The following is an 18,013-nucleotide window of genomic DNA, read 5'->3' on the forward strand; positions in this document are numbered from 1 at the left end:
GCTTCGCCTTCGGTGGAGCTCGTGTTTTTCCGGCATTTTCCGGAGTATCTTCTCAGCAGGCTTCTTGCTAACAAACAACAGCAGGCCCCGTTCCCGCTGGCCTAATCGATTTACGCTTTTTCTAAATCTGGACTTGTTTCTGGAGAACCGGTGCAGGCTCCATATCCGTGGTTGCTTTCCGGTTCGTCCAGAGGTAAGCTCGGCTTGCTCCGTGCGTCGTGTTTTCGCTCGGTCATTCTCGGCTATTGTCGTTTCGGCGGAGACATGGAGGAGGCAGACTCGGCGACGAAGGCTTTCGGGCTGGTTGAACCGCCCATCATCGGGCCGCCGGTGGAGGGAGTGGGCTCCGAAACGGAGTCGGAGGCCGAAGTCGCAACGATGGCTGTGATGCCCGAACCGGGAAACATCGACATCGGAGCCGAGTCCATGCCGAACTCAGACGAGGCTTCGTACTCAGGTAGCGGGCTCGCGCCGTTTAGGACGGCCTTCACGTGCAGTGGGAAAAAGGAAACGCAGCGTGAAAATAATATCGCCGTAGTTTCGTTAGCGTAGAACGCAAGAGGAAAGCTTTACTGCTCTAATGGAGAATTCAGAGCCTTTGTTGTTGTCATCGTCAGCGGTGGCAGACATTAGTCTGAGTCTGTATGCGATACAGGGGAGAGATTTAGGTGAACTATCCACCCATATTTGGGACATGTGTACACATTGAGTGGGTCAAATGAATGAACCAATTCAAATAGTTGTTGTAAGCATTTAATAATGATAGATTGTGATGTGATGGTTTTCATTGTGAATTCTTTTCCACTTGTGTTGTTGATCAGAGGTGACAGCGGATCATGCAGATGTTCAGACCACAGAGGACAGTGTTTTCACCACTACAGTGGCAGCATCAGCAGCCCTGTCTGAGCACATGCTGGTAGGTCACATCTGCTTTGTTCCAGCAAGTTTGGATGAGGTCAAGACATTACAATAACCTCACACTCTGGGGGGTGGGGGGGTTCACCGGAACACACAGTGGGATCAGAAAACATACAATTAACAAATCATTTTTACAACGATTTACACCAGAAGGTGTGGTCGCTGATTCAATATACTTCTGATTTTGGTTCATTTTGATCGATCCGATTCCCTGATCCAGAACATCTTTATCCAAAACTACTGCTCCCCCAGGAGATGGATGGGTCAAATGCGGAGAAGAATTTCCCCATTGTGGCATAAATAAAAGTATCAATCAACCAGTGTGACTCAGAGAGAAATACCTGGTAATAACCAGTGCTGGTGAGGTTTTCCAGATTCCTGTATTTCTTCTAGATAGTCAGGTATAAATGAAATCTGTGTCCAAACAAACAAGTAAACTAGAATGAATGTCAAATCCATTCACATGTTAGTTTCCTAAAGTGCAGTCCACATCCAAAGAATCCAGACTTGCCTCAAACAGATTGATCTGGTTGGATCACAGGAATAGAAATCGATTGTGTCGATCAATCAATACACCCCTACATACAACAGCCAAGAAAACAACCCATCAGGATGAGTCCCCTGGTGGGTCTATGTTCACCTGGCAAATGTTAGATTAGTACTTTTGTCCCTTCATGAGGATTCTTTAAGGGGGTCGGATCCTGCAAAAATAAACGCCCACCTTGATGTTTCCTGTAACGTCAACCAGATGTTTCAGTCTAATATCATACGATTTACAGACTGATGATTCACCAGGATTTTCCTCCTAAAATTGACATTATTAATACAATGTTTTTATGCCTGCTCAGCTTTGAAATACACATGCAGAAGAGCAGGCCTAAACCATTATACTACCACCACTGTGCTTTTGACAGGCTTTTATCCCACAGCAGCGTATTTATTCTCATCAGTTTGTTTTCTTTTTCAGTTGCATCTTCACATTTTCTTTGTATTTTTGAGAGTGTTGTCTTTTTTCCTTTGTGTGTTATTTTTGGTCTTCATCTATGTGTTTGTATATTCAATGTTGGCACGTGATGATGGATTTGATATATTGTTCTGAATATTTATAACTTTGTTACGTCTAACTGTACAGGAGTCTGGAAACCTTCCACCTACAGAGCCTCAGTAACTCTCTGTATGAGGTTAAGAACAGACCATAGGCAAAAGCAAAGACCCACTCAAATAAAAAGGGGTTTTGGTTTGTGTTTTTAACAGCTTTCTGTGGCATTTTCTGATGCTGGAGGACATAGAGAAAGACAATTAAGATCAGAAGCGATTTTTGAGTTTTTTCTTCCTTCCAATTGTGAATCGGGAGCAGATCTTCTTTGTGACAGAAATCATGCTGGGTGGCCCACATGCTCCCTTCTCCGAGCTGTCAGTAACTAATGGGAAAGGGGGCGGGCTTACTCTGCGCCAACGTTCCAACCCACAACTCAGAGGGGAATTTCTAATGAACTCCTGCCACTCTGCAGAAACTATGTCTTAGAGAGCTACACCAGTCTGGCTTAAAGCTGTATAATCATAACCAAAAGACCAGTGGACACACTTAAAAAATAAATGAAAGGATGATCAGAAGAGATCTTCAATGTTGAGGATTTTTCTTGTCTTTTCTCTGGACCTGAATGTCCTCCCACTGTTAAACTGTTGTGTGTCTGTGTGCTGACAGAACAACAGGACCACTCTCCAGCTGGGTGAAGGTCTCAGCGCTCAGAAGGCGACTCTGATTGTGGTTCACACTGACGGCAGCATCGTAGAAGCTGCTGGACTGAAGTCTGCTGCCAGCATCACAGCAGGTGCATCTTTGTAGTCATCTGATCTGGAAGAGATCTGGCCTTTTCCCAAGTATTTTAGGATTCCAGCAACAACCCCCCTTGTGGGTGGATACGGGCTGCCTGCGGGTGACGCTCAGGTGGCCTGCACCACATAGCATGGTTGTAGATTGCATGGTGAGCCTTTAGAGCGAAAAAAGTTCATGCACATTTTTCCTGCAGGCCTGCTGTACTATGTAAGTGTAAGTAGGTGAGAAGTCATAAGCATTTTTTTTCACTCCCCCCGATTCTTTTGTGTGCAGCCCGACTATTAGAAATAAGGAGATTATCTGATTGTAGCTTGTCTGGACGTCCTATTGGCATCCTACACCATGTGTATTGTCTGCACACCCTGTGCTGTCAGCCAGGTGCCAGTGGTGAACCTTAGTGACGACTAGAGTGGGGCCTCAGGCCATAGCATCGCCCCACTTCACAAGTGCGATCAACGTCCTTACAAATACGTGACACTGACCACGGGCACAACAATGATACGTTCCATTTTCATGACGTCTATTGAGGCCGTGTCAGCCTCAAGGGCACTAGACACACCTGTAGTCCCCTTAAAATGCAGCCCCTCCTCTCTATGACCCTTGGCTGGCCTGGACCACCCAAAAACCTGCAGGTCGACCCCCCCTTCAAACAAGTGTATGTGACTAAGGCTTAACGCTTAATCGCTTAAGAATAAAAACCTTACGCACTTTCAATGTCTGCTCCAGGCCCTCAGACTCCAACGACCCCCCTGACTCCACCCCAGGACAAGGACTCCTGCTCCAAGTACAACTGGGACCCTTCGGTGTACAACAACGAGCTGCCGGTCCGCTGCAGGAACACCAGCGGGGTTCTGCACAAGCTTCGCCTGGGATCAGGTGATTGTTGGCTTCACTCTGGGAAGCTTTCAAGTTGATCTGCCAACAATTTTTTCTGATCAAAAGTTCTTTCAGCGCCAACGCAGACGGTCCTTAGCTCGGATTTTCAGTGTTTTTCTGTTTACTAGAAGAAAAAATTGTCTCCTGTGTGTTGAATCAGTCGGATAATAAAAACTGGTTTTGCTGTAGTTTAAAGACAGTTGAAGCAAAGGGACGGGTCATTTTCTACCCAGCAGGCCTTGCTGGGACTTTAGACCAGGTTAAGGCTTAAGACAGTAGAGTGGGCGGGGCTGCCTGTGGAGTTCAGCCTGACGCTTATTGTGCTTAGCACAGATCTAGATTTTGATGAATCTAAAATGCAGCTTAAAGTGTTTTTTAGTACTATTTATATCAACAATAAATGAAAGAAAAGGTTTAGAGATGGGATAAAATGACTGGTCAAAGCGTTTTTAAAACTAAAAGCATGTCAGCACGGACAGCAGTAAAGTTGCTTTTTAAACAAATTGATTTTTGTCTTTTTTGTAGGTGGCAAAGGTCGCTGCATTAAACACAACCAGCAGTGGTTCACTCCTACAGAGTTTGAGGCTCTGTCAGGCAGAGCGAGCAGCAAAGACTGGAAGAGAAGCATCAGATACGCCGGCAGACCTCTGCTGTGTCTCATACAGGTTCTGTGACGCTCTGCTCTGCCCAAGTCAATACTAGAGGCTTCCTGTTGTCTGTTTGCAGCGTAAGACGCTGGTCTTCAGTGTGTGTGTGTTTGTTTCTAGGAGAGGATCCTTAACCCTCACGCTGCCTCCTGTACCTGTTTAGCCTGTTGTGATGATCTTACACCGGTGAGTCAACAAGGTTGGTTCTGGTTAATGCAGGAGATCAGTAACTAATGGGTAAAAAATAAAATAGGTGATGAAGCTTGAAAGGGAAATGACTGACTGTGCAAAAGTAGGAAAAAATAAATTGTAAAAAAACAGAATTTTGTCCTTAAAAACTGAGAATATGAAAAGGAGCAACGGAAAAATAACAAACAAAGGGGGTAATTTTGACTCTTTTATGGTCAGTACTGCCAAAGTGAAACAGTCTACCGAGATAAAATCCTGCCAGAGGTTTTGTAAATATGGAGATTCACAGATGTGAAGGTTTACAAATGGGAATTCTAAAACTATCAGCACCTAGGATTTAGAAAAAGAATCCAGGAAATCACTTTGAGTGATTTTTAAGAATATATTTTTAAATTGGAGCAGAAAATAAGCATCTCCTACAAACGATCAATAATTCAATCTTCACAGACATGTTTCTTTTAATTTAAGAAGCTCTTCCATCTTCCACTGGTTACCTGTACTAATGGCTCCAGTTTGAACTGGTTATCTGTCTCAAAGACACCTGTTTACAGCTTTAAACAGTCAGACTGCAACCTCTCCATCATGACCAAAGAGCTGTCAAAGGACACCAAGGGCAAGATTGTAGACCTGAACCCCAACTGGGATGAAGCAATCAAAAAGAAGCAGGCAAGTTGACTGTTAAAGCAATTATTAGGAAATGGAAGAAGTACAACATCACTGATGATCTCCCTCCACCTGGAACTGCTTGCAAGATTTTACCTGGTGGGGTAGAAAATCATCCAGAGAACAGTGTGGAAACAGCTCAGAACTACACAGAAGAACTGGCTGAAGATGTGAAAAGAGCTGGAACCACAGGAGCAAAAGTTACTATAGTAACGCATGAACTCATGGATTCAAATCCGGCAAAGCTTCAAAGGTCCCCCTGCTTAAACCAGTACTTGTGTGGCAGGACCCGTGATTGTTTGGAAGAAAAGAATGCTGAAGAACACCATACCCACTATGAAGCATGGGGGTGGACCGTCATGCTCTGGGACTGGGAAATGACTGATCTGTATTAAGGAATGGATGGATGGATGGATGGATGATGGACGGATGGATGATGGATGGATGGATGATGGATGGATGGATGGATGGATGGATGGATGGACGGATGTATGCATGGATGATGGATGGATGGATGATAGATGGAAAGATGGATGATGGATGGTTGGATGGATGGATGGATGATGGATGGACGGACGGACGGATGGATGGATGGTTGGATGGATGGATAATGGATGGACGGATGGGTGCATGGATGATAGATGATGGATGGATGGAAGGATGGATGATGGACGGATGGATGGATGGATGATGGATGGATGGATGGTTGGATGGTTGGATGGATGGATGGATAATGGATGGACGGATGGATGCATGGATGATGGATGGATGAATGATGGATGGAAGGATGGATGTATGCATGGATGGATGGATAGATGGATGTATGCATTGATGATGGATGGATGGATGTAAGCATGGATGATGGTTGTTGAATGGATGGATGATGGATGGATGGATGGTTGGATGGATGGATGGATGGATGATGGATGGAAAGATGGACGGACGGATGGATGGATGGCTGATGGATGGATGATGGATGGACGGATGGATGATGGATGGATGGATGAACGGATGGACGGATGGATGCATGGATGATGGAGGATGGATGGATGGATGATGGATGGATGATGGATGGTTGGATGGATGGATGGCTGATGGATGGATGGCTGGATGGATGGTTGGATGGATGGATGTATGCATGGTTGGATGGATGGATGGATGATGGATGGACGGATGGATGATGGATGGACGGATGTATGCATGGATGATGGATGGATGGATGATGGATGGATGGATGGATGGACGGATGGATGCATGGATGATGGAGGATGGATGGATGGATGATGGATGGATGATGGATGGACGGATGTATGCATGGATGATGGATGGATGGATGATGGATGGATGGATGGATGGATGGACGGATGGATGCATGGATGATGGAGGATGGATGGATGGATGTATGCATGGATGATGGATGGATGGATGGATGGATGGATGATGGATGGATGGATGGATGGATGGGTGATGGATGGACGGATGGACGCATGGATGTATGCATGGATGATGAATGGATGGATGATGGATGGAAGGATGGATGATGGATGGATGGATGATGGATGGAAGGATGGATGGATGATGGATGGATGATGGATGGATGGATGGATGATTGATGGATGATGGATGGATGATGGATGGATGGATGGATGGATGATGGATGGATGGATGGATGATTGATGGATGGATGATGGATGGATGGATGATGGATGGATGATGGATGGATGGATGGATGGATGGATGATGGATGGACAGACGGACGGACGGATGGATGGATGGATGGTTGGATGGATGGATGGATGATGGATGGATGGGTTGATTGGATGGATGGATGGATGGATGGGTTGATGGATGGATGATGGATGGTTGGACAGATGGACGGGTGTATGCATGGACGTATGCATGGATGATGGATGGACGGATGGATGATGGATGGATGATTGATGGATGGACGGATGTATGCATGGATGATGGATGGATGGACGGATGAACGGATGGACGGATGGATGCATGGATGATGGAGGATGGATGGATGGATGATGGATGGTTGGATGGATGGATGGCTGATGGATGGATGGCTGGATGGATGGTTGGATGGATGGATGTATGCATGGATGGATGGATGTATGCATGGATGATGGATGATGGATGGATGGATGTATGCATGGATGATGGATGATGGATGGATGGATGGATGGATGGATGATGGATGGATGGATGGATGGGTGATGGATGGACGGATGGACGCATGGATGTATGCATGGATGATGAATGGATGGATGATGGATGGAAGGATGGATGGATGATGGATGGATGGATGGATGATGGATGGATGGATGGATGATTGATGGATGGATGATGGATGGATGGATGGATGGATGATGGATGGATGGATGATTGATGGATGGATGATGGATGGATGATGGATGGATGGATGATGGATGGATGGATGATGGATGGATGGATGATTGATGGATGGATGATGGATGGATGGATGGATGGATGATTGATGGATGGATGATGGATGGATGGATGATGGATGGATGGATGATGGATGGATGGATGGATGGATGGATGATGGATGGATGGATGGATGGATGGATGGATGATGGATGGACAGACGGACGGACGGATGGATGGATGATGGATGGATGGTTGGATGGATGGATGGATGATGGATGGATGGGTTGATTGGATGGATGGATGGATGGATGGATGGGTTGATTGATGGATGGATGATGGATGGTTGGACAGATGGACGGGTGTATGCATGGACGTATGCATGGATGATGGATGGATGGATGGATGATTGATGGATGGAGGGATGATGGATGGATGGATGGATGGATGATGGATGGATGGAGGGATGATGGATGGATGGATGGATGATGGATGGATGGATGGACGGACGGATGGATAGATGATGGATGGATGGATGGATGGATGATGGATGGATGGAGGGATGATTGATGGATGGATGGATGATGGATGGATGGATGGATGTGTTCCAGCCAGTTTCTGGACCTCAATCCAATAGAGAATCTGTGGAGGGAGTTGAAAGTCTGTGTTTTCCAGCAACAACCCCAAAACATCATAGCTCTTGAGAAGATCTGCATGGATGAATGGACCAAAACAGCAGCTACAGTGCAAACCTGCTGAAGACCTGCAGGAAACCTTTTGACCTCTGTCATTGAAACCAGGGTTACCATACATTATGAATTAGTGAGGTGAACTTTTGTTATTGAACAAATAGTTTTCTGCACTGATCTGACATTATCACCCATCATCTTACTGCAGAGTGATCCACATGAAGCTGAAGAACTGACAGAATCCTTGTATTCAGAGGAGGGTGCATTACCACACATTGTACATTTATTTGGATGAACTTAATAACACATTCCCAAAGTTACTCTAATGTCAATCCTCATATTTATTGTAAATCTTGCTTCACATTTGTGATCTTCCACAGACATATTTACAAATACCTAAAATAGGATTTTTGGGGGGGGGGGGTCAAAAAGAGATGCTACAAGCCCAGAGGTCGGGAAGGAACACGTTTAAATAAACTGTTGGAAACTATAAAGTGTTGAGTGTTACAGGTGCTGCACTCAACAAGATTAAAAACAAAGAGGACAAAAAGCTGTAAAGGAAAAAGCAGGAAATAATAAACCCGTGAAAGGAAAAAAAGACGAAGAAGATCCTAACAGTTGAACAATTGGAATTACGTTTGTGAGCCTATGTTTATGTGGTTTGTGTTCTCCCCTCTCCACAGTCCTTGAAGGAGGAAAATCCCCTGGCAGCAGAAAACATCAGCATGGTAAAAGCTGGTTCTTCTTTTCACAGGAATGGGGTTCTAGCAAAGTCCTTCAGAGAAAAGTCAATTGTGTGTTTGAATGAATCAGAAATGCTTTTAGATTCTAACAAGCTGAACAGCCATCCTTAGAAACACACTTGGGCTGTGGATCATTATTTAGATGGTGATCGGATTCCATTCATGAATCAAGACCAGAGATTCTCAGATCGAACCACAATTATTTATTAGAAAAACTTCTGCTTGAATAGTTGTTATATGTGTGTCTTTTTACAGGATGTATGAACATTAAAATAATAAGTATTTATTCAGCTTCATTTCTACCTTTATTTAGATCAGAATCAACAACACATTGATGACTTTGAACAAAGTTACACTTCAAACATCTTTTTCTGTCAACTTCCTGGTTAACTTCAGCAGTAAACAAAACCTAAACATCACTGCAGCTTTGGATCCTTTTAGAACCAATCCGGAAAATGTTCTCCATGAAGATAAATGAAGACACAATAAAACCTCAATAAAAATAGAATAAATGAAAAAAACTTTCTTTCATTTTAACTAACTACAGTGTTTCCATGTTTTACAAACCGACTCTTTTCATCTTTAGTGGAAAAACCAACAAAAGACTTCAGATGAACATTTTACAGACTGGTTCTGGTACGGATTCTCCATCACGCCAGCAGACTGTCACATGACGTCACATGATTAATCACAAGACGTTTGTCATATTCTTACTGTCATATTCAATATATTTTTTATTAATACCGTCAATTATATTTAGAACTAAATCAGTTTTTCAAACTCGTTCTGTAAATGTAACTTCAGTCTTATTTTTTTCAAATGCAATAAACACTTGATAGTTTTACTTTGAAAATGAAAACCTTCACTGACACTTTATTTTGAAAGTGTATTCACTTTTCAGTGACCTTCACACATATAGTTTATTTTATTTCCAACATTGTTCTGCAAAGTTAGTGGCATATTTACATAGACTGAAGTGTATTTTTACTATACCAGACCGTGAATCAGTGATCCTGGACGTCACAAATATTCAGACTGGATTTTTCTGGAAATCCGATTGAACTGCTATTAAAAATGTCTTGGCTGCAAATACAGATTTAAGAATTGAAAGAGTTATGGCAGTACAATGGGAATGTTAGTTCAGCACATCATCTACCTGACGTACCATTTTTCTAAAAAGTTACGTAAAAATGAAGAAAAGGAGACGTTAGTTTCTGTAGTGGAGCCATCACAGAAGCAGCGCAGGCCAAACACAGATGCAATGTCACGTTTTCCCACATCATGGGTTTTGTAATATTCATAAATCCTCTGACATGTGTTCTTGTGTTCTTGTCTTTACTTTTCTGACATTTGTGCGCTCTCTTGGTGCAGACTGGTCCAGTTCGCCTTTTTGTTCCATACAAGAGACGTAAGAAAGACTCAGATCTTCCAGTCATCCCCACAAAAAAGGAGCTTCCATCCTTAAAGAACATCACATTGAGCCCTGCAGCTACATGTAGGTCACATGACACTGGACAGACGTCTGATTGGAGGAATTTGAAAGGTGCTTGACACAGCTGCTGTTATCCCACAGTCACGGTGTCTCCATCTGGACAGTTCACCGCCTCAGAAACCCTGACGTTTGACCGAGCTCCAACGGGCGACGCCGCCGCCATCATCTCGGACGGTTCGGCTCAGGGCGAGGTTTATGGTGGCACTGCAGGTGTGGACCCTCACTCGAACAGCATCATCTGCCTTAAACGAGGTTGTTGTCAACATCCTGTCTGCTCAGGATGACGCTCTTCATCCAATCAAGTCTCAGGTTTTCACACATCGATCGAATGTTGAGCATTTCTTCACCAGGAGTTGAGCTCAAATTCCCTCACTGTTTAGTGCTCCAGAGGGGGCGTTCACCTTTTTGTTGGGGGGGATTCAATCCACAACTGTCCTGGGCATTTCCCAGAAATCCGTATAAAGCCAGTGTGCATCAGTGGCGAATGTAAAACACAATGCACTGCATTTAAAAAGACCTTTCAGTAGTTTGAGTTGTATTTGAATTTACCAGGTTTTATCCAGGTTTTTATCATCAGAATACAGTGGATTCATAACTGTGAATCCATAAAATGTTCATTTTTATTAGGTTTTTACTTTGGTAAAACTGCTGTTTGCTATTTAAAAAAGAAAAAAAAGGGTCTGAATTGCCTTAAAATTCAGAGCTCTGGATAGTTTGTCTCCATTCATCAAAGACAAAGTCACCATCGTCTCTGAAATAACTGACTACATGGATTTCAGTGTAAGTTGTTTTTTTTAAATACAACATGTGTTTGGTTCAGTTTAAATTCAAGGAGAGAATAAATTACACCAATACTTTTATTCTTATGAGGTTTACAGATTAATTAGACATCAAAGAGAGTCAAGAAAAACGTATACTAGTGTTTGAGTATTATTTTGACAAAATAATTCTTTTACCTGAGTACAACTTCCTCTTGTACTATAATAGGTCTGACATTTTCTTCTTCAGGACTTTAGTCTTCTGTCAGAAATCAATGGAAACTGCAGAAACGTCAACGTGAAGCCCAAAGAGCAACGCCTCTACAGTTAAAGTCCCACTCCCATCAGCTTTTGACCTTTTGTCAAAGTTCCCAGTGGTCTTTTAATGATGATTATGCAGTTTTAGCCAAAATGGAAGAATAAAACTGTTGATTTCTAAGACATAGTTTCTACAGAGCGGCAGGATTTCCTTAGAAATTCATCTCTAAGTTGTGGACTGGACTGTTGGCACTGAGCAAGCCCGCCCCACTTCTAGTCCTCCACCTGTTTATATTCTCCCACTAGCTTACAGCCCTTCACACCCTCAAGCTAACATTAGTGGTGTAACAAAAATGGCGAACAAGACTGCAGCCATCCAGCCGTACAGTTTAGATCCAGATTCCAGCTCAAACGAGGAAAACAAAGACGTTCATGGATCTGTTTGTCTGCAAGTGGATGCATCAGAATGGAGCAGAACAGAGAGACCGAGGCCCATCCAGCATATTTTCTGCCACAAACGGCATTTTTCCATCTACTCCTGAATCACAACAACTTGAATTTTCTTTATGTATGCCCTCCATCATCCATAGAATACCACAAGAACATGTTTAAAGAACCTAAAACACCATTTGCCTCGTAACGGGTTTCAGTGGTAGGGGTGTGGCCTTCCAACAAGCTCACTCCTGATTGGTGAGAGTGGTTGCCAGAGAAATAATGACTCGGACCAATCACCCCTCAGTGACGCCTGGCTCCAACATGGCGGTGTCATGAAAAAATGGCGCCTGAAGTAAACCACTCTCATTCAGTCCAGTTCTTATATACAGTCAATGAGCTCCAACCTTATGCTCGTCATGTCCTCTTCCAGTGTCATTCCCAGTAACATTTCTCCTCCTGTCACTCCTTCCCAGTGCTGACAGCATTGCCTGCGTTGTCCATGACTCCTCAGCCCATTCAAGCCAAAGTGGCCGTGTCAACAGCGGCGGCGTCTCCATCGGAAACACTGGTTACAGGGCTGGACGTGGCGCCCGCTGGGGCTTCAGAGCCCGCCGGGGGGGATGGGCAGAAGCACACGTGGCTGTATCTGGAGGAGCTGGCCAACACGCTGCTCGCCAACGTTCAGCAGCTGAAGGCTCTGATCGAACAGGCCAAGAGCGCGTCAGGAGAGGCCGCAGACCTCAAGGGTCAGGAGGTCAGGAAGGAGGTGAGGCCACGCCCTGAAGGTCCAAATGAAAGTTACGACAAAGAATGTTCCGCAACGTCCTGTGTGTTCTTCTGTGTTCCGTCCCAACCAGCCTCACCAGAACCAGATCTCATTTCAGCAGCCAGAGGACTCGGAGGCCAAGAGGAATTCTGACATCACAGAGATAATCATCAACGTATGACAAACACACAAACGCACTCTTGTCTAGCAGCAGGTTTTTACTTCACAGACAACAGAAACCTGAAGGCCACCATCACATACGCTGCTGGGGGTTTCTCTGGGTGTCATAAAGAGAGCATTGGTTGTTTGTGGGTTTTTGTTACGGATATTGTTGAAGTGGAACAAGCCAAGAAAAGTACACAAAGTGTACAATTTAAAATATTTCCAACAATTTAATTTTCTAGAGTTATTTTTTGAAGATCACTTTTAGTGTAAATCTTGTAAATTGACACCAAAGGAGACTTTTTTCATCTGAACTGAGAACCAGTTTTACACTCCTGATCCAAATCTTCTCAGCAGTCAAGAAAATGATCACAGCTGGGCTTAAATGGAGCTTCAAAATGAGGAGAAGAAATGTTTTCAGCTGAAACAAGTTCAATGCAAAGGACTGTTCATTATTGAATCAAAGTCTCCTGATGGCAAAAAAGCTCAACTTCTTTGATCATTGCAGGATTGTTGAGCGGCATAAGCAACGCCTTTCACAAAACGGCGTCGCTGCTGAGGTTGGACGCAGTTTGGAAAGGTTTTGAGATCTGAGGGTTATGGAGCAAAAAAGTCAAATGACAAAAAGATGTCACCGTCACTGAACTGGAGGATCTAAACCTGCAGGAGAAGGACTTCAATATCGGCCACGTCTCCATCAATGCCACTAAATGGCCCGTTTGGACTTTGCAAGGAAACATCAAACGTGGGACATTCAGAAGTGGAAATAAGTTCTCTTCTGTGATGAGAAACCTTGATGGTCCCGATGGTTTCCAACGCTACCGCCATGACACAGAGGTCGAGGTTTTTTACACAGCACCATGGAGGAAGAGCCATCGGGGTCTGGGGTTGTGGAAGGCCGTCAAACCGCAGCGGTCTATGTGGAGATGCTGCTCATCTGTCATGACTGGGGTCCTCGTCTGTGTGGTGACGACTAGGCCTGCACAATAAATCGCAAATTTATCGATATCGCAATATTAAGCTGTGCAATACGCATATTGCAAAAGATGGCGAAAATTGCAATAAATGGTTACTTTAAAAGTGCTAAAACAATCTTATGGCAGCTCGAAGTATTTAACGAATCAAATGAATCCGTTCGACCAATCGGATGGACTCTTTAATGTTAGACGTTCACTTCCAATGTAGACGAGGGTCACTTGGAGTATAATTTAAGACACTCATTTTCACTGATATAACTTATACATGGAACTAAATGTAATGAAAAATAAACCTAACCACTCCTTAATGTTAATAACTCATTATTTATTCAATATAACGTTTTAAAGTGACAATTCCAGTTGCATAGAAAACATGTTTGCTTGTTACTTTAGCATGAATCCTTTTACATTTTGTCTGCTTATTAAAACCCACATAACTCCATTAATGAAGGATCAAACTGTCCAAAGACAAATAACATAAAACTGAGCTAGAAAGAACATTTATGACACGTGTAACATTTTACCAAAAAAGGCTGCACACAGCGTTGGATCCAACTGATGGTTTGATGACAACGATATGTCTGCATACACACATAAGACCTGCAAACAACGCATAATTACAACAGCAGCTACACATAAATAATATGTCTAACAGTTTATGTCTCTCTCAGGCCCCATGAAATAACATGGTGGGCCACATTTGGCCCCGGGCCTTGAGTTGGACACATGTGAGTTAAGATATTGGTTGTGTTGCTATTTGTTCTTTTTCATTGCAATATTGATCACCATTATGGCTTATCACGAGTTGTCCTCATATGCAGCCTTAGCTACAGTTCACAGCGCCGCCTGACAAAGGACTTCCTCAGGTGAATAACATCCCTCTTTTGGACCATCCTGCATGTTCTCCTGATTTCAGTCCATTTAGGAACTTTTGAATGGTGATTGTTCGAATCTTGCCATGCAAAATGCAAATTCGTGCCATTTCTGAAGCGGTCTTGAGCTTTGGATCAGGAGTGTAAATTCTACTGATTGTTATTGATCTGTTGTCATGGCGGCTCGTTGCAGATTTACCTGGTATTTCAGTATCAGTCATGATCATTGATCAACGTCTTTTTCCGTCACACTCTCCTGGTTTCCTGTCGGCGCTCCACAGCAGATGTGTGTGAACTGTGGTCGGGTGGCAATGAACGAGTGCACAGGCTGTCACAAAGTCAACTACTGCTCCACCTTCTGCCAAAGAAAGGTACTGCATGCCGAGCGGCGTGAGCTCTGACACTTCCCTGCAGAGACCACAGCACCACCTGTGCACAGTGCATCCCAAACCCACGAGGCTGCACGGCTGGTTCAAATCCCAGCTGGTTTCTTTCTGCGTGGAGTTTGAATGTTCTCCCCATGCATGATCCCCGGCTTCCAAAAACGTGCCTCCTCATAGGCAGAGGGATTAGTAGAAGTTGTCACCAGGTGTTCGTCTGAGTGTGTGTCCCTGCAACAGAGCGGTCAGCTGTTTCCCCGCCTTCACCCAACAGTTCAGGGGTCGGCTGTGACCCAGCACAACATTATACATCAATAATTTGTATGAAATAGGATTTCTTAAAACAAATAATTTGAGCACAGTTCTTATTGTTTCAAGAAAAGTCGTTTTAGGGTCTGAAAGTTTTAGGTTGATCTAAATGATGATTTTTTTAATACCACAATACTTTTGTTGATAATCTGGACTATTTACTGACAATATTTAATAAGATAACAAGTAAGGAAGTAAATATTTCATTTTTAGCAGTTTTGTTGTTGTTATTAGCACATTTTCTGCTTCACTTTTAGAGAATGGTATTCTCCTTTTTCTGACAGACTTGTTTGTGGACTGAGGCTTTCCATAAGAGGAAATGTTTCTGCCAGCTGAATAAGAACATCCTCTTTAAAATTCCAATAAACCTTTTTTCATGTGTGTTTTTTTTTAAGTTTGGGTGTTAAAAGCAGATCAGCTGTTGATCAATTCAAAGAAGAGGAAACAAATGTAGAAGTTAGATATTCACGCCGTCATTGGTGGCTGCAATTTAACTAGATGTGTTTAAAACAGATCCTGGGTTTTGTGTCTGCAGGACTGGAAAGATCATCAGCACTCCTGCTGTCAGCCAGCAGGGGGCCTCGCTGGCCAGGAGGAGGAGCCAGGCTCAGCCATGGAGATGGACAAAGTGAAGTGAAGAAGATCCACCGTGGACTAAACAGTGGAGGACTGTCTCATATTTCCTCAGCAGGAGGCACTCACAGAGACATCTTAATGATACTTTTAGAACGATATTGATCCCAGAGGAAACTGAAAAGAGTTTGAGGTGTCACAGAAACGCCAAAGGAATGCAGGTCTCCTGGTCTGCAGATGTCGTCATTGGGTCTACTTCACCCTAACAGCTGAAAACTGTAGCGACAAACTTCACCAGGATCCAGTTTTTTCAGTGATTTCCTACATTAGTTTTTTTTGCTGGACTTTTTTAAGTTTGGCAGCAACAGCAAGTGTTTTTTTTTTTTTTTTTTTACTGTATTTCAGATTAAAACAACATCTGATGAGATTGAAGCATAAAATGCATGACTAAACAACGCAATCAGAACTGGTTTGCTTGTCCACACTGCGGTCATGTGACATGTGCTGTCATGTGACGTGTGCTGTTGTGTGTCTGTTCCTCTGGTTTTCATTCTAAAGCACCTTGAGATACTCAAAGCGTGACCAGCGATTTTTATAACAAAGTTTGATTTGATTTGAAAATGAGTCGCTATAAAGTGCACAGTGGAGTAGTGTTTAGAGCTCTCGCACAGCAAGAAGGCCGGGGTTTGATTCCCGGCGGGGTCCTATCTGTGTGGAGTGTGCATGTTCTCCTCCTGCACGTGTACACACAGTCCCTATGTTTGAATGTAAATGTGTGAGACCCTGCAGCAGACTGGTGACCCGTTCAGGGAATCCCACGCCTTTGCCTGACGGTAGCTGGGTTGGCTCCAGCAACCGGTGACTGTGGGTTCTGAAGATGGATGGAGCAGCCGTTACAACAGTCTAGATCAGGTGTGACAGAGGGCGACATCTGCTGGGTTTTCAGAAACCCTCCCTGATCTGCTGCTGAGTATCTAAATGTTTTGCCAATAGTAGCAGGACACCAGTTCTCAAGGACTAGACTTTGACTCCTGTGGTCTAGATTCTTAATATTATGTGTGCAGATACACTCACTGGACACTTTGCTCGTTACTGAAAGCTTCTAATCACGTGGCAGCATCACAATGCATTTAGGAATGTAGACGTGGTCAAGGCGATCGGCTGCAGTTCAAACCGAACTTCAGCATGAAGAACAAGAAAGGTGATTGAAGGGACTCTGAACATGACATGGTGGTTGGTGCCAGACGGGCTGGTCTGAGGATTTCAGAAACTGCTGATCTACTGTGATTTTCACCCACAACCATTTCTAGAGTTTACAGAGAATGGTCAGAAAAAGAGAAAACATCCAGTGAGTTCTGTGGGTGGAAAGCTTTGTTTATATCAGAGGTCAGAGGCCAGACTGGTTCCAGCTGATAGAAAGGCAACAATAACCCATAGAATCACTGGTTCCAACCGAGGTCTGCAGAAGAGCATCTCTGAATGCACAACACATCCAACCTTAACCCTTGTGCTATCCTAGGCACTTTAACGTTGGGAGTTGGGTCATCTAGACCCACTAGACAGTGCTCTGAACCTTTTTTCTTCAATGATTTGTGATCTTCACTGGTGTCCATGGATTACATGAAATCTTTCCACCTTTATCCACCTTTGTCACGGTAGGGAGAACACGTCAATTGTCATCTTGACCCCATAGGATAGCACAAGGGTTAAAGGCAGATGGACTACAGCTGCAGAAGACCACACCAGGTGTGACTCCTGTCAGCTAAGAAACTGAGGCGACAATTCACACAGACTCAGCAAATGTGGACAATAGAAGATGGAAAAACGTGGCCCTCTGGTCTGATGAGTCTCCATTTCTGATGCCATATTCAGATAGTAGGGCCTTGTGTCAACAGTTCAGGCTGGTGGTGGTGGTGTCATGGTGTGGGGGATGTTTTCTTGACACACTTTGGACCCTTTAGTCACAGTTGAGCATGGTTCCAACGCCACAGTCTACCAGAGTAATGTTGCTGACCATGTCCATCCCTTTATGACCACAGTGTAACATCTTCTGATGCTACTTCCAGCAGGAT

At 43.8% G+C, this 18,013-nt stretch overlaps 1 protein-coding gene across 4 annotated transcripts; it reads left to right on the forward strand.

Moving 5' to 3' along the window:
* The first annotated feature begins 21 nt into the window (after positions 1-21).
* On the forward strand, positions 22-16,517 carry deaf1 (DEAF1 transcription factor). Of its 4 annotated transcripts, none has more exons than XM_011472866.4 (13): positions 22-457; positions 822-916; positions 2,624-2,750; positions 3,482-3,631; positions 4,157-4,296; positions 4,399-4,464; positions 8,900-8,944; positions 10,331-10,454; positions 10,533-10,661; positions 12,376-12,668; positions 12,760-12,843; positions 14,961-15,050; positions 15,904-16,517. In XM_011472866.4, the coding sequence occupies exons 1-13, from the start codon at positions 265-267 to the stop codon at positions 16,003-16,005; spliced, it is 1,638 nt and encodes a 545-aa protein (XP_011471168.1). In that variant the 5' UTR covers positions 22-264; the 3' UTR covers positions 16,006-16,517. The 4 variants fall into 4 exon arrangements, with proteins under 4 accessions (XP_011471168.1, XP_020557173.1, XP_020557174.1 ...); XM_020701514.3 differs by having other exon boundaries at positions 14,964-15,050; XM_020701516.3 differs by lacking the exon at positions 22-457 and adding an exon at positions 490-668.
* Positions 16,518-18,013: the final 1,496 nt, after the last annotated feature.

This window comes from Oryzias latipes, chromosome 6 (genome assembly GCF_053564925.1).
Source record: "Oryzias latipes strain Hd-rR chromosome 6, Olatipes_Hd-rR_3.1".
Classification (NCBI taxonomy): Eukaryota; Metazoa; Chordata; class Actinopteri; order Beloniformes; family Adrianichthyidae; genus Oryzias; species Oryzias latipes.

What these genes read in the sequence shown, in the direction of transcription:
- deaf1 (XM_011472866.4), top strand. Translation starts at nt 265, where the DNA reads ATGGAGGAGGCAGACTCGGCGACGAAGGCTTTCGGGCTGGTTGAACCG. An exon ending in AGACGAGGCTTCGTACTCAG is followed by an intron (nt 458 to 821) that starts GTAGCGGGCTCG and finishes GTTGTTGATCAG; the next exon opens with AGGTGACAGCGGATCATGCA. An exon ending in ATTGAGCCCTGCAGCTACAT is followed by an intron (nt 10,455 to 10,532) that starts GTAGGTCACATG and finishes GTTATCCCACAG; the next exon opens with TCACGGTGTCTCCATCTGGA.